Source organism: Amblyomma mixtum, chromosome 5 (assembly GCF_055824585.1).
Source record: "Amblyomma mixtum isolate Tamu chromosome 5, ASM5582458v1, whole genome shotgun sequence".
Lineage (NCBI taxonomy): Eukaryota > Metazoa > Arthropoda > Arachnida > Ixodida > Ixodidae > Amblyomma > Amblyomma mixtum.
The window spans coordinates 17,493,409-17,515,586 of NC_143016.1; the positions used below are offsets into that span (position 1 = coordinate 17,493,409).

Sequence of the window (22,178 nt, forward strand, 5' to 3'; positions counted from 1 at the left end):
ATAAAGTAATACAGGTGGGCCGCGAAGGGGTACTGTCGAGGTTGTAGCCGGTAAGGTCATGTGATCAGGTGAGCTTCAGGGAAATCTGGTAGACGCAAATGTCACCACATTCCTCGATGTCTAATATGCCTCCGCTAGCTCCTGTGTCACCTGGCCTCGGTGTCTGGAGAGCGCAGTCGGACTGTCTATGTCTGGAAAACAATTTTTGCAAATAAATTTTGCATAAGATTTTGACGGACGGTTTGAGAGAGACAGAAAGTGCTCCCGCAATCGCTTGCCTCTTTTCCGTCGACCCAAAGGCATATCTGGTCAAGCTTTCTGGGGACAGACAAAAAAACAAAAAACTTGCTCGCAAAGCCTGGACACAACCTATTTCAACATATGTTCCATGATGAACCAGTACTAACAAACCCATCTAGTCATTCTTGTACTGTTCTGGCTGATTCTTCGCCTCGTATAATTGTAAGTTGTGGGGTTGAACGTTTCTTAGCGACACACGACCTCTGAGGGATGACGTGGTGCAGGGCTCCGGATAAATTTACGCCACCCTGAGTTCCTAAACGTGCGCTGACATCCCACAACGTTCAGACGTTTTCGTATTTCGCCTCATTCAAAATTCTGCCACCGTAGCCAGTATCGAGCTCACGGCCTTGACTTCAGTGGCCGAACGCCAAAGCCCTTGAGCCCGCGTGGCGCAGTCTTCCCCTCACAGTAGGACAACATTTCCGGGAGTTTTTGTTTTTGTTTTGTTGTTTTTTTATGACTGAAACGCTCCGTACACGCTTGGAACGCAGCCTAGGCAATCTGCTATCTAAGAGAAGTAGAATTCACGCAGTCCTTCAAGTACTATATCTTCCTGGCTGCGTTACGTTCCCATACTCAAGACTGCGTCTTATCGCTGGTAAATACAGAAAGGAGCATTCTCCGATAACCGCTCAAGAGGTTTGCCTGACTGATACGCCTGACAGTCAGCTGCAGATGGAAGTGGCTAAACGTGCCGACGCGCAGAAATCACGCTCCACAGACCGAACACTTACACTTAACTTTAATCGCAGGATCAGGTCGAGCCCTTTGTCGCCAAGGAAGGGAAAAAGGACATTTAATGCGCATGAAATACAGTAGCCTTTCTAAACGTGTCAGCGCACCTTTAAAACCTCGTCTCCTTTCTCTGACTGGCTCGAACGTCGTCGCTGCAGTCAGCGTAAAAGTAGCCGAATAGAGCATAGCGCGATAATAGGTTTAGATTCTTAAAAGGGTAGTTTCAAGTTGTTCTAAACGCTGTATGGTGTTTCCAAGTGTGAGCTAAAAAACACAGTCGGGGTAGTAAGGCTGTGCTTTAGATATACTTATACGCGTTGCACAAAATAATGGCGGCAACAGGCCGATAAGAAGAACGTGCAGTCAATAAAAATGTGGCGCTTATGAACATATTAGCAAAAGTTCAAATGGGGCTGAAGGCTCCGCACAGCAAATAGTGGCTGAAGTACGCGGCCTGACATGAGGGCCAAAAGGAGGCGCTTCTTCCGCGCACGTAGGAAGGCGGATGAGAGAGTCAAAGAAAAGATAACGACGCGCTAGCAACGTGACAGGGAGCGCAGCCCCAAAGGTGACAGCTTTGTTGAGTTGACAACCTGCTTTCAGCCTGGGCCAACAGTGACATCTCCCCAAGAGCTATAGCCGAATCTGCCAGAGTAGCAGCACTCTCCCTATACTTCCGCGTGCCGCTTCCTTGTTGTGTTTCGAATCTGCCGAAGGGGGGCTTCTTGCGTTTAGCTCTTTCCGTCTGCTTCCCTAGAGAGCTCCAGGTGCTTAAGTGCCGTAGGCGTGCAACGGGTTTTCGCTTCCGTCTCTTCCTTCCTCATGGTTTTAACGCGAGAGCGTTAAGTCTCCAGTTCTGCAGAAAGTCCGGCGTCGTCGGCGTCGGCGTTGTGAGCGAAAAATCCCAGGAGAAGCAACTAGGCGGGCCACCTAGGTCACATGACATTGTGGTGTCATCACAATCTGCCCATCGGATTGTGAGCAAACTGCCCACGACGGTAGGTGGCAGTTAAATTATTGATTGGTCGCGAAAGGTCGCTCAGGACGATCAACCTGGGCCACACAAGGCCCACCGCTGGGAGCACCTGCCATCGCAGGGCAGTGGCGCATCGCTTAACCGCTGCACCACTGCGCCAGGAGCCAGGAGGGGTTTGAGGACTTCCAGGGATCTATGAATTTGATGTATAGAATGGCCTATTCCACGTATGTTGGCCTTAATTCATTAACACTATCGTGTCATATCCTTAAGCTGTAGCTTAAGTGCCCCCTTCATTTTTTTTATTAACCACGAGAAGCTGTAGATATTAGCCGGTGCGTACGGGCACTGCTGGCTCTTTGTACGAAAGGATTGTTCGTTGGCGTCCAATAAAATAGTCATTGCACAAAGAGTGATAGAATCAGGCCACGAATGTCGAGACCTATCTCCGAAGTCTTATTGCAGAAAAAAAGAAAAGACTCTGCATTGAACTGGTATCTCGACTCTGTGTGATTTTTGTATCAACATATTTTTACATTATACACCTAGATCTGATCATCGAGCATTTCATTTGTGTTTTCAAAGTGCTTTAACACGTACCAGCAACGTTGAAATCACAGCACACAGAACGCCGCATAGGTGCTGCTTGTCAAGGATGCAACAATGCTGCCTTTCTTTCTTCTTTAGTTTGTTTGCTTTTTGGTCTTGCGTCCTACAGTGTTCTGCAAGAAACCCTACACAGAAAACACTTTATGCAGAAAAGTGTAATACAGGAAAGCCACGGTCTCGCTGATGTCTTCCTGTACACGTGAACCGACTCGGAATAGTGACACGGGTGGTCAGTCGGTAGCAAAAATGGTGTCATTAGAGGCGCGGTAAGGAACAAGTATAGATGGAGAGCCATGACTTCACAGTGAAAGAAAGGCATCCGCAAACTTCGTACAGCCGAGGCCTCGTATCTGGTTCGTTGCCGTTCGATATGCGCGATGTTGTTGCGCTAACACTGAATTTCGCCACTAATAATCCTGTCACTACAGTCCACATACACAGCGCTAAGTGTAATTAAGTGCCGGTGCCATGACCCGTCTTTTGTATACCGAGTGCCCTTAGTGTGTATGGTTAAGGGTGAGGCAGTCGTTAAGAGCCTGGCAACCAATGGACACATGAGCCAATCTGTTTTGTTAATCAGTCGTAAGGTTCACAATCAACATTTACCTAGCGCGTTTACCGCGAGACTGGAGTGCCTTCTGTAGCGGCTGCTCCAACCAACCTGTTGAATGGGTTGCAGGGCCGCTCTCAAAGCTGCTTATGGGCACACTCGACTCCGTTGACGATTTGCTCATGCCAAGACTCCTTTGTTGGAGCTATTTCTTCTTCCTTCTTCTTTTTAACATTGTCCCAAAACTGTTTGTCGTTTCATTTCTTTATATCTTTTCTCTTATTGTATCAAGAAAAGGACGAAATAAGTACTTATGCCTAGCTGAAGAGAAAGGTGGGCAAGGAGCATCCTATGAACGAAACTTGCCCACAACTGAGCGGTTCTCTTTCCACGCGTTTGTTTTATTCATTTCCATGACCATCGCCATTTTCAACAAACAGTTATAAACCATGGACCTTTGCGTGCAGACGCTAGGCCAGGAAACGCGGAGATCGGCTGTACTTAAAGTCCCAGAGTAATTTGCACAACTCAAGTTTTTTCATGGGCGTCATAATGTTAGAACGGGATTTGAGCATATGTTTTTAGCTGTCATTTTCGGCATATTCAGACGAATATTGTTTGGAAACCACGACGAACGTGAGTTCGAGTGTGAAGGCGACCATGAAGCCGAACTTTTCCGTCAGAATGATAGCCAGCAGAAAAAAAAAAAAAACTTCAGTCCAGAGAGGATTTCGAACCAACGCAAGTGCTAACCGAACAGCTTCGTTTTTCGAAGCCTTGGAAGCACTCGGCCGTCGCCGCAGCCTCTAGCGCGATAATGACCGCGCGTGCTACGTGTTGTTAATGGTCGCCTCCACCTTTCGCCCGTTCTGAGCTTCCATATGCTTGCTGTCAGTAGTAAATCGTAAATTGTAAGTTTAATGTCCCGAAGCGACACAGGCTATGAGTGCTATGACGAGAGCTTCAGATTCGTTTAGACCACCAGTGTTTCTTTAACCTGCGCCGAGCACTGCTGCCGCCATGGCTGCGCAATTGAGCTGGTTGAGCCAAGAGATTCAAAGGCTGGACTGCGTCACCAAAGGCAGTTATATATTGCCGCGCATCAAGGTGCAAGGGGGGCCAAAACGGCCGAAGGCCTCGCTAAGACCGGTGAAGAACGAGCGAGTTCTATGGCGCGTGAAACAGCGAATGCAACGAGAGACGCCGAGCACTCTGGCCATCACGAAAAGCGGAAGCGGCTGAACTGGGCGGCACGTAAACCATCAAAAGCGGCGAAGGAAGCCGAGCCACGAAAGCCGCCAGAGATACTGTGCGTGCTACGTAGCTCGAGAAACAGAAGAGGGAAAAGACAGGGGCGTGTTTACGTACAAATTCTATCTCTGCGTCCCAAAATTTTAAATATACTCCATTCCCTGTACATGAGTGCGTTTGTATCCGCTATGCACCCTGGTCAATCCCCCGCCGTGGGTATGTGCCATTCAGCCTGAGGACATCATCATCATCATCATCACCAGCCTTAGGCCCTGGCATGCGCCAGTGTGCGGATAACATTATCTATGGGCCGTACTAGAATGTTCTACGCCTTTCCTGTGGTACATTCCATGCAAACACCTAATCTTTACGACTTAATAGACGACAGCTTTTAATGTTATTATTCAATTTCCATCCTTAGAAGATTATAAACGAGGCCACTGCTGCAGTCAATCAATTTGTGATTTTTTGATCACCGATATACTGTTGCTGTATTCTCTCAGCCGGCATGAAAAATACACTACCACCATAGGATAACAGATTGTCGACGAGTTAGCGTATGATGCAAAAGAACAATGCACGATGCAAGAGGACGAGAAAGAAAAGCACAAGAAAGAGAACGAATCATGTTCACTTTCATGTGCTGTCGTAGTTACGCTGCCGTTTTCTTGCACACTACCACCGCTGGGGATTCACGTTATGCGTGACCCAAAACAAAAGGATCATGTTTCTTTCAGCAAAAGAAGCCATTGTATTTCATGTACGCCAAAGTGTTCGCCTGTCTGAAAATTCTTTGCGCTCGTTAATAGTGCCAGCAAAAAAAAAAAAATGGAAAGTCCCTTGGTTAATTTTCTTTCAGTTCACGCGTGAAGAGCAAAAACCGCAGCGACGTCCATTTACTCTTTTTTCTTTTCTTTAATTTGCTTTGCTGGTGACACAAGAGCTCGGTCCTCTTTATTACAAAGGCTTTCCAGAAATTTCCGATTCGGTGCGCCGATTTAGGACATATCCGGACCGTTCGCTAAGATGATTTTCGTTTTCGTTAAAACATCTAAATCTCAACAAGGCAGCAGTGCACTATACGGCACACAAAGTGAAGTACTTTCGATTTTCTTGAAATATTTTCTTTCCTTTTTTTTTTCCTTTGTTCTTTCCTTGTTCCACACCTTAATGGACTTTCACTACGGTCCCAAATCTTTTTTTTTTTTACGGCTTTACTTTCAACTCCACCACTGCTTATACTTACTTACCCTTATATTTATTTCCCCTCTCCACACTCTGCGCTCTAATACCCACATGATTTGCTTTTTGTATTTTGCTGAAGTTCATTTTTGTTCACCATCTCATCGCTATGTTTTCTCCACTATCTCCTTCGCCCTCACCATCTTCGAGCAAATGATTATGACCTGTTCACTAGCATCCCTGATGTAAAAGTCGTGTTAAGATGGGCGCCACTGAAAATTGTACCACTTAAACTAATCGCAGGAACGTTCGAACGTATCGATTATAGGAAATCTCAAAAGAATAAGGGCGACTACCTCTCAGCTCCTAAATACATTTCTCCATAACTCGATTACTTTCAAAGAGGTCCATAGTAGATGGTACAAAACAAGAGTCTTCTCTCTACCTTTTTGTAAGGACCATCATGGGCTGGAAATTTTATCATTCGTCTCAAACTGCTAGTCTTTTTTTCTTGTTTCTGGAAGCGGTTATTTGTAGCTTTCCGTAATGTGCGCGGATATGTGAGTCCGCGTTTTTTTTTCTTCCATTTCTCTTATTTGTGATAGCGACATGCGATAAGTTTGATCTGTTACTACAAAAGTGCGCGAGTAGTTTGCTTAGCCTCAGTTATTTCATATCTTCCCCCTTCCCCCTGCGAAACGTCTGGAAAGCTGCGGATTTTTATTAAATATATAAACGAAAGCCTGCGTCTAGGTACAGCACCGACATTGTTGTAGGGAGCAATGCGAATCTTTAAGAAATAAAAGATAAGGAAAGGCTGACCGCTCACAGGAAGCAGAGGCAGGAGAATTGCTCAGAGGCGGAGAAGGCTTGACTTGGCTTGACTTGGTGCTGGGCTTCCCGCCTTGCTGTCACCTGCGCCTGGAGCAGACGCATTTTGCGCTAAGTGGCAGACATGCTTTCGCCGCCGTCAGTGACAGAAGAATAGATGAAAATAAAAATTAAAAAAGGATAGCTAACCACAAATAGCACTAGGGTTATGCCGAAAAAAAAGAAAGGATAGCCCCCGGAGGAAGCACTAATGGAAGCCGGCTTAGGACTAAGCGAAGTGCACGCACTCAGTTCGCCGGGGAGGAAATGAAGTTGGAATGGAAGCCCGAAAGGGGCTCTGAAAAAGGCAACCGTCGTGACATGTCCGTCGGCTGCTATTACTCGCGAAGCCACCTAGTTTAACTGAACGCAGCTTAACTAATACATCGTCCCCAACTACCCGACGTGGTGTGAAGTGGAGCGGCATTTAGTGAACGAAACGAGCTGATGTTCCACCTCCCCACCTCGCATTTGTCCCAAGCCCATTGGCCATGTTACTGGCTTTCCTTTATTTTCAGTACGCTATTCGCGCAGATCTTGGTACATCTTGGTGGGCTTGACAGGCGAGGGAAGTCGTAATCACCTATACGCAAATTATACATGATTTCGACAGCATGATAGACTATCATAAGTGCTTGATTCTCTGCCGTCCATTAAATGCACTCAATACATTTAGGTTTTAATGTGATAGCACTAGAACTGCTTCACCTTTAGTGGCAAGACTGTTTATGGGGTCAAGGACGGAGGCAGTAGTGTCTGTGGGTGATTAATATTTGGGAGAGGGTAAAGACATCAACAGCCCTTAATGCTATAGAGCATTGGCCACACATAATGTAGCTAGGGGTCTATGAGATATTTTTTTAACTGTTTTGTTTTCTCTCGATTCTTCTGACTCAGTGTGTCGTTGAACGAAATGTAAGACCTTTATTTAATTATTTCTGGGCGTTTTATTATGGTAGATATGCGCAGATTGACTTGCCCGTACCTAAGGACAGGTTTTTAAGGGCTGACGACTGTGTTCTTTTCGGTATAACGATAGCCAACACGTGGATATCCAGCTTCCTTAACCACTTGCCATTTGCCCCCATGTCTGGTATTCTCTGGACACTCCACTACATCTAAACACATTCAAATGATGACGTCATGTTATAGGGACATGGAACGAGTGAGGACAGAGCAGAAGGAGGAGAAAACTGCCACACTTTTCAGCCTCTCAGGGGCTGTAAAGACGGCAGCAATGAAAACAGGTGGCACATTCTAGACTGCGCTCGCTCCGCCACTCGCGCGGTTCTTATGACTTGGGCCTACCAAGATGGCATCCTCTTTGGCCTCCATCTGAATGCAGCGCTTTTGGTTAGGTGATAAAATTCTGACGCCACTTACCGGTGGCGAAAAATGTCGCCGTATAAAAAGTCATATCAAGCCATAATAAACTTAGCCTCCAGTCAAACATAGCGAAGGATTAGTCATTTGATAAAGCGGCGAGAAGACCCGTCTTTCGCTACGAGGCAGCGGTTCAGCCCCAGCGGTACGTATCGAATCGCTCCTGCCATCGTGTGAACAATACGCCACGCTTGTCCATTCACAAAGTAAGGCGAGCAGTGTTTGCCGAGAGGCGCGTATGTGCGAACAAACAATAGCAGGTACGATCGCACACCCTGTATATACAAGGTCGGCCCGATTCGGTTGACTGCGCCCGGCTATTGGCACAAGGTGCCTTCTGTTTCTCGGAACGCTGAACCAGGCCCCGGCGCCAAATGGAGCGAGAAAGGATGGCGTCTTTGTGCATGTGTGTGTGTGCGTTCGCGCCGCCGACCTGAGAATTAAGTGGCGCCCTCGGCCGCCTCTATCGAGAGTGATGCTGATGAGCCGCTGCTTGCCACCACCCTGTTCCTCTGCGCTCTGCGTATACTCACAGCGCTCCCCTAGAGGGCAGGCCCCACTGTTCCGTTTATCTTGGTTCGTTTAAGTCGTTTTGTCATGTTTTATGTAGCCGATAGTGTTTTCTTTGCCGAGAGTTTACGAAAGACCCGTAGCTCGGAGACATTCCGTCGCTTTTGTTGGAGAGACAAATGTTGCGCCGCTTGGCTAATAAGGTATTCCGGCATCTACATTTTTTTTGTTTTGTTAGCCTTCAAACGACAAGGACGTTAGTCTGCGTTGTGAGGGAGAAACAACAGATGACGTGCGCTTTCTATGTGTGTCGTTCTTAATTTATTTTGCGGTAATCTAATTAGTTCCTCATAAACCTAAACAAATTTTTGTAATTTCTTTCTTGGAAATCTGAATGCTGCTTTCAGACGCCGTAATCTCGTTTAGTTCTTCTGTAATCTTTCATATTTAACTTTCTCTCTCTTATCCCCCCTTCTTTTTTTACCTGTCATGATATTTTCGATTACACCGACAACTCTTGCGTCTAGAACACGTCTTGCCGCCCATATGGCGTTCTACTCCAAATTAATCTCTAGGGAGTAGTACCGTCCTTCTTTTTAATTATAGTCATTTATGTTTTTCTGTGGTTACCAAGTAGTTGTATGGCATTGTAGATTTTTTCTTTAATTTTACCCCCGCCCCCCCCCCCCCCCCCCCCGAACGTCATTCTATCTAGTGTCATTATATACGGTCTGCCTTGCCTCTTCCCGGCCCTAGAGGGCAACTTAGGAAGCTGCTCAAACTTGATTTACCTATTACCCATCGAGGTTCTCATTTCCTTAGCACGGCCCACGCGGCGTGGATGCACCTGACGTGCCTCCAGCCAGCCGGCCTCCCCCTTCGCTTTCCAGAGCGCACGAGCGCCGCTTCCTTGGGGCCTCTCCCTAAAGACACAAGGCCCCGCCCTGCAGGCACACTCACCGACGCTGCCGTGTCTCATTATTTCGCGAACACTACACGACGAGCCGAGACGCGACGACGAGAACAGGCCGAGGTAAACAGCAACGGGGCCTTTCAACCGCTTCCCTTTTCCCCCTTTCCCATCCCTTTCCCAGCGAGCACTCCTCGCCTGAACGAACAGGAGACGCGCCACTGCGGAGAATCATGTCGGCCAAGGCCGGGGCTGATGGAGCAACCGGGATCCCCGAGGAGGGGAAAACGAGTGGGCGGAACACGAACCGAGGCCGAGTCGCTAGCCAGCCGGCCGCGACGCCGCTCCCTAGCGCAACCGGTCACGCATCATCCCTCCCGCGTTTCCCTTTTCTTTTCTCTCTCTCTCTCCCGTCCGGCGGAGTCGTCCTCCGGGCGGCGCCGAAAGGGGAGCCGTTCTCCGTCGTGGCACGCACTTCATAATACGCGCCGCGCTGTCCGCGCTTCAGCCGCCGGCCGGGTCCCAGGAGGTAGCGCGTCCGGGCCGAGGCAAACACCCCGTCGCTACAGGAGCTCGGTCTCGGTGGAGTCTTCTCCAACGACCGTCTGGCTAGCGCGTGGCCGTCGGATCAAGGCTACGCTGCAGTGAAGAAGGGCGCGGTATTTTTCAGGCAGCACGATCACGAGGAGGAGACCTCGGAGAGAGTGAAGCCACCCTCCCGACGGAGACACGTGCTTTAAAAATGATGAACAGAATGGAAAATGAGAATTAACTTTTGCCTGCGGAGGTGCACTCATTTACTCGTAGCGAGCTATAGATATATGAGGCGCCGCGTCATACGCAACTTAGAAGTGTTTGCTCAGATCAGGCATGAGAGTTTGCTCAAAGCGAAATACGCGGGTTCGATCCCGGCAGCGGCGGCCGAATTTCGATGAAGTCAAAATTCTAGAGGCCCATGTACTGTGCGATGTCAGTGCACGCTAAAGAACCCCAGGGGGTCGAAATTTCTGGAGCCCTTCACTACGGCGTCTCTCATAGCCTGAGTCGCTTTGGGGCGTTAAACCACAATAAACCAAACCAAACCAAATACTTAAGTCAGCGTGAACAAACGTTACTTAACTACACAAACTGAACGTGGTGTGTTATCGCTGTTTGTGTATGATGTTGTGCAGCCTTACAGAAAGAAGATGCTGACGGCTGTTGTTGCTTCCTCAAATGACATTGTCAGGCATCGACCCGGTTTTTTTTTCGTTTTTCTTTCTGATCGGCCGTGGTTTCTATCGCGGCCTTTCTGCTGCAGTTAACCTCATCAGATTTGCGAATAAAACTTCTATCGTAGATGTTAATGGACACAGATAGAATGTAATGTGACTATCGAAAACCTGATTGAGGTTCTCGTTGCTTAAGAATTTTAATGCGTTATCGGCCCTTGTATTGATAAACTTCCTGCGATTCCAGTGGTGAGCAGATGTTTCGACCATTAAAACCAACATCCTAAAAAGGGCGAGGGATGTCGGTCATTGGTAACTACGGTAGCTATTAACCTGGTGCACATGGCGTATATCGTGCGCCTGAACTTATCTGTATTTTTCATGCTGAAACCACCTGCAGTAGAATCTGAGTAACGCTATACTTCAGCGTCGTGTGCAGAAGATAGTTTTTAAAGCGCTGTATTTAGACAAAGTACCGAAAACTCATCGTCTGGACAGCAGTTCACAGGAATGAAAGCAATGGCGTAGGCAGCGCAGGTAACGAGACGAGGTCATCGGCACACCGTTGATAACCTGATGTTTTGGTTTATGGGGTTTAACGTCCCATAGCAACACAGGCTATGAGGAACGCCGTAGTGGAGCGCTCCGGAGAATTTCGGCCACGTGGGGTTCTTTAACGTAATCTGAACGAACAAACGTAGCGTTTAAACAGGACACAGAAAGATGAGGACAGGACGGGGCTACAACTTACAACTGAATGATATCGATAAACGAAAGACACATCCCTTCTCGAGCAAAGACACGCATGCGCAAACTTGAAAGAATGGCAAAACAGTGATAATCTAGAAAAACCCGGTAAAATAAAAAGAGACGAAAAGGCGTGGAATAGCCACCGGTCATGGAGACTGTTTACAAACATTAAGTGCGTCTTAGAAAGTTTTTCTTTTTCCATTAGATAAATAGATGGTGTGCTAATGCACGTGTCACTACCGCGTTGTGATATTTCATGAGCTTCCAAGATTTCCCTTGCCAATTGATCTTTACCCCTTCCTAAAATCTTCGTGCGGTTCCGAGGGAAAGCAACCTGGGCAGCTCTTGCAATGCTTTGGCAAGTGCTCATCAGTTTGCTGACGAAGCGAAGGTGCGTGTTCACTCAGCCTCACGTTTAGGCATCTGCCCGTCTGCCCAATGTACACACTTTCGCAGCGTAGAGGGATCTGATAAACAATATCTGTGGCGCATGAGACGTGCGGCTTCTTGTGTTTTGTGCTCCACCCTGAATTCTTGACGCTCTCATGATCTGCCAGAGCGCAAAGCTTTGCAAGCTTGAGGGGAGCTGAAAATACCACATCAATACCAAATTTTGCTGCCACTCTCTTCAAGTTGTGCGAGAGCCTGTGTACATAGGGCATAACTTCAAACTTCCTTTTCTGTTGTCCCGGAACATTTATCTTAGATAACTGGATGTGTTCTCTTTCTTTGTGCAACTTTTTCTTTAGAGTTTCTGCGACAGCCACAAGAACATCGCCAGGAAAGCCTGCTTCTTTAAGTCTTTGAACCTGGTTGTTAAAACTACTACCAACTTTGTGCGGACATGACTTGAGGAGAGCCGACCTGAGACATGTGGCTGCTATGCCTCGCTTAATGAGCTTCGAATGAGAAGAGTCGTAAGGTAGTAGCGCTTTCTTGGACCGTGGCTCGTACGCCCAGCAAAAATGACCAACAGAATTAAAATACAGGAGAATATCTAAAAACTGAATGGAATCGTGAGCCGGAAGTTCCATGGAAAAATTCAGTGACTTCATGATACCTTTGAATCGGGTTAAAATCGAGTCTGTAACTACACTCAAGTCATCTCTAGACGAAAGGTTGAGAAGAACAAGGAAATCATCTACATATCTAAAGACACGTACAAAGAGCTTATCGTTCAACTGAGACTGAAGCAAACGTTGGCGAGGAGAGAACACATTGCATTTCGGAGTGTGTTGACACTCTCGAAAAGGCCTACACGTCTGAAACAAGAACAAGAAGCCACACAAAGGTAAACAAAGTCGTTGGGCACTTTCGTGATTCAAAGCTGTCTCTGATGCAAGCCGATAAGGATGGAGGCTTTGTAGTTCTTCCTCGGGAGATGTATGATGCAAAGGCTACAAAAGCAATTGAGAACTTTAAGCGCTCGCTTCTTAAGCCAGCTAAGGCTAAGAGTAGGGCGTTGCAGTTTCTAAAAGAGTGCAAGCTGGACAGGCTGGGGAAGGAGGTGAGTAACTGCAAAGGAGATGCACTGAAAGTTTTCTTCAACGCAAAAACCCACAAGCCCGAATGTCCCTTCAGAGCCATTATCACAGAGCGACACAGCTGGCAGGCACGTCTAGGCAGGTTCCTCCAGCGTCACCTGAACAGCCTTTGTAGTGTGGACCCTTTTAAAGTCGCCTCCTCAGCCGTCTTAGTTGACATCCTACGGAGTGACGTGTTCGGTGCAAACTCTGCATTTTCAGTGGATATAGAGGAACTTTTTTACTCGGTGCCGCACGATGAACTGTTCATTGCTGTGAGAGAGTGTATTGAAGAGGCGGGTGAGGTCTTTTCAGAATTCATGCGGTGTTAGTATTGAATCATTTCTGGAACTCTTGGCCCTGTACCTCAATTCTACAATCATAAGCTACAAAGAACATTTCTATGTCCAGAAACGTGGGATTTGCATTGGCTCAAGTGTCGCCCCTGTGCTATGTGAAATTTTTCTTGCTAAGTTTGGACGTTTGCTTCAGTCTCAGTTCAACGATGAGCGCGTTGTACGTGTCTTTAGATATGTAGATGATTTCTTTGTTCTTCTCAACCTTTCGTCTAGAGATGACTTGAGTGTAGTTACAGACTCGATTTTAACCCGATTCAAAGGTATCATGAAGTCACTGAATTTTTCCATAGAACTTCCGGCTCACGATTCCGTTCAGTTTTTAGATATTCACCTTTATTTTAATTCTGTTGGTCATTTTTGCTGGGCGTACGAGCCACGGTCCAAGAAAGCGCTACTACCTTACGACTCTTCTCATTCGAAGCTCATTAAGCGAGGCATAGCAGCCACATGTCTCAGGTCGGCTCTCCTCAAGTCATGTCAACACAAAGTTGGTAGTAGTTTTAACAACCAGGTTCAAAGACTTAAAGAAGCAGGCTTTCCTGGCTATGTTCTTGTGGCTGTCGCAGAAACTCTAAAGAAAAAGTTGCACAAAGAAAGAGAACACATCCAGTTATCTAAGATAAATGTTCCGGGACAACAGAAAAGGAAGTTTGAAGTTATGCCCTATGTACACAGGCTCTCGCACAACTTGAAGAGAGTGGCAGCAAAATTTGGTATTGATGTGGTATTTTCAGCTCCCCTCAAGCTTGCAAAGCTTTGCGCTCTGGCAGATCATGAGAGCGTCAAGAATTCAGGGTGGAGCACAAAACACAAGAAGCCGCACGTCTCATGCGCCACAGATATTGTTTATCAGATCCCTCTACGCTGCGAAAGTGTGTACATTGGGCAGACGGGCAGATGCCTAAACGTGAGGCTGAGTGAACACGCACCTTCGCTTCGTCAGCAAACTGATGAGCACTTGCCAAAGCATTGCAAGAGCTGCCCAGGTTGCTTTCCCTCGGAACCACACGAAGATTTTAGGAAGGGGTAAAGATCAATTGGCAAGGGAAATCTTGGAAGCTCATGAAATATCACAACGCGGTAGTGACACGCGCATTAGCACACCATCTATTTATCTAATGGAAAAAGAAAAACTTTCTAAGACGCACTTAATGTTTGTAAACAGTCTCCATGACCGGTGGCTATTCCACGCCTTTTCGTCTCTTTTTCTTTTACCGGGTTTTTCTAGATTATCACTGTTTTGTCATTCTTTCAAGTTTGCGCATGCGTGTCTTTGCTCGAGAAGGGATGTGTCTTTCGTTTATCGATTTCATTCAGTTGTAAGTTGTAGCCCCGTCCTGTCCTCATCTTTCTGTGTCCTGTTTAAACGCTACGTTTGTTCGTTCAGATTATGTATGACCAACTGGCCCCACAGTGTACTCTGTTAAACTTCTTTAACGTGCACTGACCTCGCACAGTACATGGACGCCTTTTGCATTTCGCCTCCATCGAAATGCGACCGCCGCGACCGGGATCGAACCTTCATCTTTCGGGTCACAAGCCGAACGCCATAACCACTGGACCAACACGGCAGCTCATTGATCATTTAAATTTATCGCGCTAAATTGCGACAAACTCTTTCACGTGTGGACTGGGCATATGCATCTGAGAGCCGGCTTTGAATCTAACACTTATTTCTCGGACATCAATCGACTCCATCCAACCATCACCTGTTTTTTTTTTTTCGGCTGTATGACAACTTCAGTACTATGCCTCAAAGTTAAAGAGGAGGTGACAAGCAATTTTTAGTTTGTGATTACTTGTTGCTGCTAACTGCTGAGACCTTGGATTATAAGCCGTGATGGTTATTAGCATAACGCCGTACTCACGGGGCTGAATACTATTCGCCTGGTAGCATTTTTGGACATTGTCCGCATTAAGGTTTGGGCTTTATTTCATTCTTCTAAAGAGGCCCTTTTCTACTGAAAAAAAAAGAAAGTGGTTCATTCGACGACATAACAAAAAAAAAGCTGACATGTATAAAACAAAAACAACAGTTATTTTCTTTTATTGGATCGCTACAGTACAGGCAACATTGAAGGAGGCACGGGTAATACACAAATACAAAATATAATCCAAGTAATGCCTATATCCGTATTCCAAAGAGACGAACAACACCTAATTGCATAACGCGTTCAAGAGAAGAAAATGCCGCGAGTGAGAACTACACTTGAACCTCGTTATATCGAAACGGTTAATAAAGAAGCAATTGATGTAACGAAGGAATGATGATTCTCCTTGGAAGCTGGATAAACACGGGTTTGATAATGCTGCGGCTGTAACGAAGTAACCCCCGGGCCCCTTCAACTTCGTTATAGCGAGGTTGAACTGCGTTTTTTTTTTTTTTTGAACAGTCACGAAACGCAAGGCATAATTTCTTCGTGTTTTTCTCTCTGTTGGTTAGCGCCCTTCGCTCCAGCCTCGTCCCATTTCCACTTCTTCAATAAATGCTTAGTGCTGCTGTCCCAAGACCGACTAGCGACAAGGGCAACTCAATATTGCATCGATGGTGCATTCAGACTACATTGCACCTCCCCGCTCATATGACAACATTCATTATTACGATCGCTGCCATCTCGTTACATTATCATTACCATAAGGGACGGCGCGTTTTAACAATGTAAAGAGGCGTTCTCAACGCTGAACAGCGGCCGTGAATAATGTGTAGCAACCGCGGCGCCCGGAGGGAGTTCATGCGGGCCGCAATGAATGCGTAAATATTCGTGTTCGCATCGCTCGCAGCCTATGCCCTGTTGCCGCGTATTCCCTTTTTGTCCGACGTTCTTTTGCAAGGGCGCCTCACAGTTCTCCTGTTGTGCCGCCTGTGTTGCACAGTTACACGGGCGCACAGTGCCACTATGTGGTCGTCCTCTTGCTTTCGAAATTAAACGCCGGTTCCCTTGCCCGCTCAGCTTGCTCTGAACGTCGTCCCGTTGTTCGCTTTGTTTACGTTTTGCAAGTGCATCGTCGCATCATGAAAGCAGGTTAGTGCACAATCGCGCATAGTTTACAGGTTGTGAAGGCGTCCAGCGAGGAGAAATAAAACGAAGCCAATGTTATATATGCAGAACGAGCGTCACACATGAAAATTACGAAATAAAACTAGCGCGGGAGGACGGTGGGTGACACTTCACTCGCCAAGTGCTCCAACTCTTTGCTGCGATGGAAAGGCTCTTACGCGATAGCGTTAAGCTCCCGTTCAGCTGAGAGACCGTTGTAGTTGTTGGCGTTGGCTTGTCGAGAAAATACCGATTGGTCGAGAAGGTCATGACGTCACATGTTGAACTGTGGAATGGAAATGAGTAAAACTTGAGCGAAATTTTGGATATAAGGTCATAGCATGACTCACATGTTATTATGACGAGTAAGGATGTAAAAGAAATTAATTACGCTGGGAATAAAATTTGGGTAGTTGGTTGGGAAATCGAAGCCGTGACCCTTAAGTTGCCTGTCAGATACCCCTAGGTCTGTTTTTCAACACAGTTCTTATTTTCAGTGTAGCAAAAACGTTTCCGCAATGATTTGATTTCAATGTTTTTCTGTCCTCCTATATACCTCTCAATGTACTTTGGACTGACGAGACATGATGTACCTACGGGGATGCGAATGTTGCTACTTTACAGAGCACTAAGACTTTCTTCTACAGGCTACATATGGAAACATTTCCCGTGAAGACATGGCTTCAGAAAAAGGGAATTTCTGTTCCGTCTCTGAACTGCCGCCTCATTGATGCTCCTAAAACAGTTTGACATTGCTTCATCAAATTGTATGGATGCAGTTGATGTCTGGCAGCGGACCTTGAAGAAGCGAATTTATTTGACTTCGCATAGTATACGATAACTTACTGGAGGGCAGTATGTTGATGAACTTCTTTATGTTTGTTTGTTTTCTGATTGGACTGCATAGCTTATGAAAAACTATAATTATTTACTGGCACTATGAATCGGTTGTTTCGGCGAAATCTTATTTGTGCTAAACGATTGTTCATCTGAGGGAAGTGCGTGAACTGACAGACTTTAAACCGGAGTGGTACTCCTTGGCGGCGTGCTCAGCCTTACCTCCCGTCTAGTCCTCTGTTCATCTGCATTTTCTCGGATGTCTTTCATGCGGTTTCCTTAAAGCTTAGTAGTAAAAAGCTTAGTAGTAAAAGCTTATTAGTAGTAGTTCGTGTAAATTTAATATTATTTCACTGTAATAAATACAATGTTTTTTTTTTTAAAAAAAGGTGGTTTATGGCCTAAGGGTTGCGTGCTCGCCTCGCAATTTAACGGTCCTTGATTTAATTTCCCCCACCTTCAGAAGAAACTTTAGTTTTCTTTGCTAATGACGTCACGGGGTGTATGAACGCCACTTTGTCTACGGTCTACTGCTGACGTCATGCGAGACCATGATGACGTCACTGGAGGTTTATGGACCACTGCTGCTGGTCAACGCCGAAGCAGGGTTTCGTTGCCGATGGGCCTTATATTGCTTTCGCATTAAAGCACTGGAAACTAACACCGTCTGTATAGCGATGATGTCTACAGTACCTGTCAGTATGTTACGTACCAAGAGCGAAACGTAGGTCTTTATTGCTGTCGTTGTCATTGAGGGTTTAATTTCAGCGCAGCGCCCTCAGGGCTTTGTTTGTTTACGATCCAATAGATTCAGTTAGGTGAGAAGCATTTACTACGCGAGTCAGGTCGCATTGTTTGATTCCTTGTCTATCAAAAGGACCTCTGTACTAAAACTGCAAGTTGACTGCAGTCTTTTTCCTCGTGGTTGTTTGCATCTACTCTTGCGTTCTGTCGATTGCTGTCCATATGTTTGTGTGCTGCCTAGGGCGACCTTCAGTCTTGATATACCTTATGCACGGATGTGATCTCAACACACCTCCCCCCCCCCTTTTTTTTTTTTGTTCTAACCACTGCTCTCTATGCCGCAGACATCGGCCTCAACTTCCGCACGACCTTCGTCAACAAGAAGGGCGAGGTGGTGGCGAAGCCAAAGTCTGTGGCTCTCAACTACCTCCGCGGCTGGTTCATTGTCGACCTGCTGGCTGCGCTGCCCTTCGACCTGCTCAACGCGGCTGGACTTTACAGCAGGGTGAGTGCATCCCTCCAGCAGTGAACGGTGCCAGGATGATGATGGTGATAGTGATGATGACGATGGCGATAAGTATGATGACAATGAAGACGGCCGCGGTGGTGACGATGCTCAGGAATCGCACATGAGCGCAAGTAAACAGTGAGTCTTTGCTTCTTTTCTCTCTATCTCGTTCATTTCTTTGTTTTTCCTCAAGAAAAGCTTCGGCTGATTAGCCTTTCTACGACTCTAGATTCTTTACCTATCCCCAATGTGGGTACGCGCCATTTGTTCCTTGGATCCACAACAACTATATCAGGTTCGTGCTGCTTCTAGGTATCCTGGTGAGAGCTTGTGTTAGATTCCTGGCCATCAAACTCTCACTGGACTGAGTAATTATTCGGAATCTATTAACTAACCAGCCAGTAATAACCAGTAATAATGTTATGACCAAACGAAAAAGGAATTCTTGCTAGACCTTTACCCCACAACAGAAATCTACAGCCAAAAAAGCTTTTGCTTAAAGGCATGGACTTCTGCTCATAAACTGGCCTATCTAAGCGACCAAACTACAAAGCAAGGCCCCTGTGTGCTATCGTGGTACTTAGCGAGGAAGTTTTTAACCAACAAGAATACAATAAAATCGGTTCACAAAATGTACCGCCTTGTCTTTGTACCTCGGCGATAACAGATAAAAATAACTTTCTGAGCTCAACGTCCTCCAGAAGAAGAAAGAAAGAGACGGCGAGTACGACGGAACTTTTCACGTCGTTCGCCGGAAGAGATGTCACGCGTCGCAAAACGCTCAGTCCCGTTAATCGGGTCCGGACGCCCTATTGTTGTCAACATGCCTAAATAAACAAAACGAATCGAGAACTTTGTGGAGCCTCCAAGCTTCTTTCAGGCTCTCTCTTTCTCTCTGGTGCGTGTAGCCGTCGCTTCTGGACGTCCAGAGTGCACGCGTAAGTTCGTGTTTTGAACAACGCTGAAAACGCCGCACACAGTCCCATAGACTTGGTCACACCCCATTGCATCTTCCCTCGGCTTCCTGTTTCTCGAGTTAAAAAAAAAAACAAAAGAAAACGAACAAACCCGTCCAGCGGCAGGCATGTGACGGCGTCACGACAGCAGGTCGTTAGCGCAAGGTCCAGTCGTACAAAAAGAAAGAGGCCAAAATGAAGACGGAAGACGAGGGAAAGCCGGCGCGTACAGCTGGTTGGTTCGGGGATGAGGGGAAGCTTCCCGGCGGGAGGAAGGCGAGAAAATCCTGTGGCGAAACGACATCCACGCTGTCATCATCGGTGCAGAAAAAAGGCACGGTGGCCGGTGGTGCCGAGGCGCATCGCAGCAGCGGCGCGCCCAATCGCTTACGAAACGCGGCGGGCGGAAATTGAGGCGGCGCACACGAGGTCGAGACGTGCGCCGAGCGAGGGAGCGGTGCCGAGGGAGAGCCGGCAACGCGCTTTGAACGGTTGGGCGCCCTTCTGTCAGTGTGTGCGCGTGCGCGCGTGTGTGTGTGTACGTGTGCGTGTGTGTGTGTGCACGTGTACGTGCGTGTGCGTGCGTGTCCGTGTGTGCGTGTGTGTGCGCGCGCGTGCGTGTGTGTGTGCGCGCGTGTGTGCATGTGCGTGCGTGCGTGCGCGCGCGTGTGTGTGTGTGTGCGTGCGTGCGCGCGCGCGCGTGTGTGTGTGTGTGTGTGTGTGCGTGTGTGCGTGTGTGTGTGTGTGTGTGTGTGTGTGTGTGTGTGTGTGTGTGTGTGTGTGTGTGTGTGTGTGTGTGTGTGTGTGTGTGTGTGTGTGTGTGTGAGCGTGTGGGTGTGCGTGTGTGTGTGTGTGTGACATATTCGCCTGTGCATGCACAGCGATAACCAAATCAAAGGGTCAGTGGTCTGTGCGTCAATCGAGGTTCTCACCGCACCTACAGTTACGCGGAAAAAGGCGAGACGATTTAATTGCCATCTACGCAGTATTGTTCACCGCGTGCCGTCAGAGGGTGCTGCTGCGGCGTTCAGTGCGTCTATATCCGGAAGAATATAGGATCCTCAATCTACTCGTCGGAGTGGGTCGCGTCTCCTCCGCAGACAGCTGTATTGGCCTACTTGCCCCCAAGATAGCGCGAGGCAACGTGCTCCTAGCAAGAGGCGTTGAAATAAGGGATGGCACGGGGTTCCTTCGAAATACGCTTTGCTCCCGAAAAAAAAAAAACGACCGATACAAGGACCTGATCCAGACAAGTCAGAAGCACATCCTCCTTTCCTGTGAGCGAACCCTGCGGCGTTCATTACGATGGCGTAGCAGCTACAGTGGTCACGCGAAGTAGCGCATAGCGAGTTAGTTTCAAGCTCGGCGGTTCGCACGAATGCCTTTCTAAACGTTAACCGAAAAGGATCGCTGTCATAAAAAAAAAAGCAGGACGACAGGCATGTTTCCCGCGCATCGTGCCGATTCCGCATTGCACACAGGGGCCTCGGGCAATCCGCACCCCCCGGTGCGTCAAACCTTCGCGCGCTTCGCTTCGGGCAGGCACGAGAAACTTCGCTGGGGTATTTTGACTTGCAAATTAGTATTTGCCCGTCTTTGGTTATTATTTGCGGAGAAAGGGAGCGCGCGCGCACGCGACCGCATTAAGGGAATCCCAAGCCTGGGATCCAATCGCGTTTTCAACGCATAGGCAATCCAAAGGTGGGTGGCAAAGCGGGGGAGTTGAAGAGGGGAGTAAATAATGTCATAAAAAGCCATACTCAGAACGCGAAAGGGAGCACAGAGGACAAACCTGGGTTGATGCTGCGACGCAAGCGACTAAGAAGCATCGACAAAAAAACAATAACGCTGCAACCCAATACGCAATCGCAGGCACGACGCACCCAATTGTTAACCCAAACAGTGCGCCCAAAAATAACATTACCGGTATCCGAACAATCAGGGTGGCATGCGCGCTGAAGGTATACAGCGTCACGGAGAAAGGACAACAAAGAGAAGCCGTTTACAAAACAGTTCACGCAAGAGGCGACCGCCGAAGCTTTTTATTTATTTCGTTTTCCCCTTCTCTGCACCAGGCTGTCGAGCAAACAAGCTGGAGTGTACGACCCGCGATAACGAAGGGTTGCACTAAAGAAATGCAATGAAAGAAAACGTGCAATGTCGAAAAGACAAAAAAATAAAGCATTCACGCACGTTTTTTTTTTCTTTTTTATCAGCGAGAAGTAGCAAAGGAAAACGTTGCTTTCAATGCAGTATCGCAGAGAAGGGATGGTTCTGAGAAGGAACGCTGGGGAAATGGGGAAAAACGGAGTGTGTGCGTGTGTGTGTGGAAGGGGGGGGGGGGGGGGTGGAGGCAAGCAGAAAAGAATGTAGTGCAAAATTAGTGCGTTTCAAGAAAAAAAAATGCTCCGCCGCTAAGAGGATTCCTTCCATCCCCATCCGTTCCGCCTTGTGCGGCTTCTTGGTAAAAGTAAGGCGTTGGGCTTTCGCTTTGTAATTCGATTGTCAGGCACCTGCGGAAGATGTCGCCGCAGCCTTCCTGATCTCTTATGGGAAGAGCACCGCCGTGCCCGGCTGGTTCGCTCGCGTACGCAAAAAGCGCACACAAACGCGAGCGCCTCCCTGCGGCGAGAGCGTGGAATCGAACTTAACGCCGTTACGTTCGGCCGAAGAAAGAGGGGAAACGCAGTAAGGAACGAACGATGAAAAAGAAAAAGAAACACAGCGGGCCACTCACGACCCTGCCGTTTGCGAAACGCGAGCGGACAGAGTCGCTTCTTATTTGGAGATATATACGTGTCCCTAGACAGAAAAAAAAAAGTATTTCTCCTCTACCTCAGCGTCGCCCTCCAGTAAGTGAATCTTTCCGATGAGATGTCGTTCCGGCCACTACTGCCGCATTCGTTTGTACTAGCGTGAACGGAGGAAAGGTGCCAGTAATGAAGGTGGTCTGCTGCTGGCTTACGTGTTTTT

The 22,178-nt window shown here is 47.5% G+C and overlaps 1 protein-coding gene across 3 annotated transcripts in view; it reads left to right on the forward strand.

The window, feature by feature from the left end:
* Positions 1-22,178, forward strand: part of Elk (Eag-like K[+] channel) — a 318,564-nt gene that overhangs the window by 275,232 nt on the left and 21,154 nt on the right. For all 3 annotated transcript variants that reach the window (XM_089543496.1, XM_089543499.1, XM_089543497.1), the window contains one exon: positions 18,086-18,246. In XM_089543496.1, the coding sequence (XP_089399622.1) occupies positions 18,086-18,246 (161 nt within the window). The remainder of the gene's footprint in view (positions 1-18,085; positions 18,247-22,178) is intronic.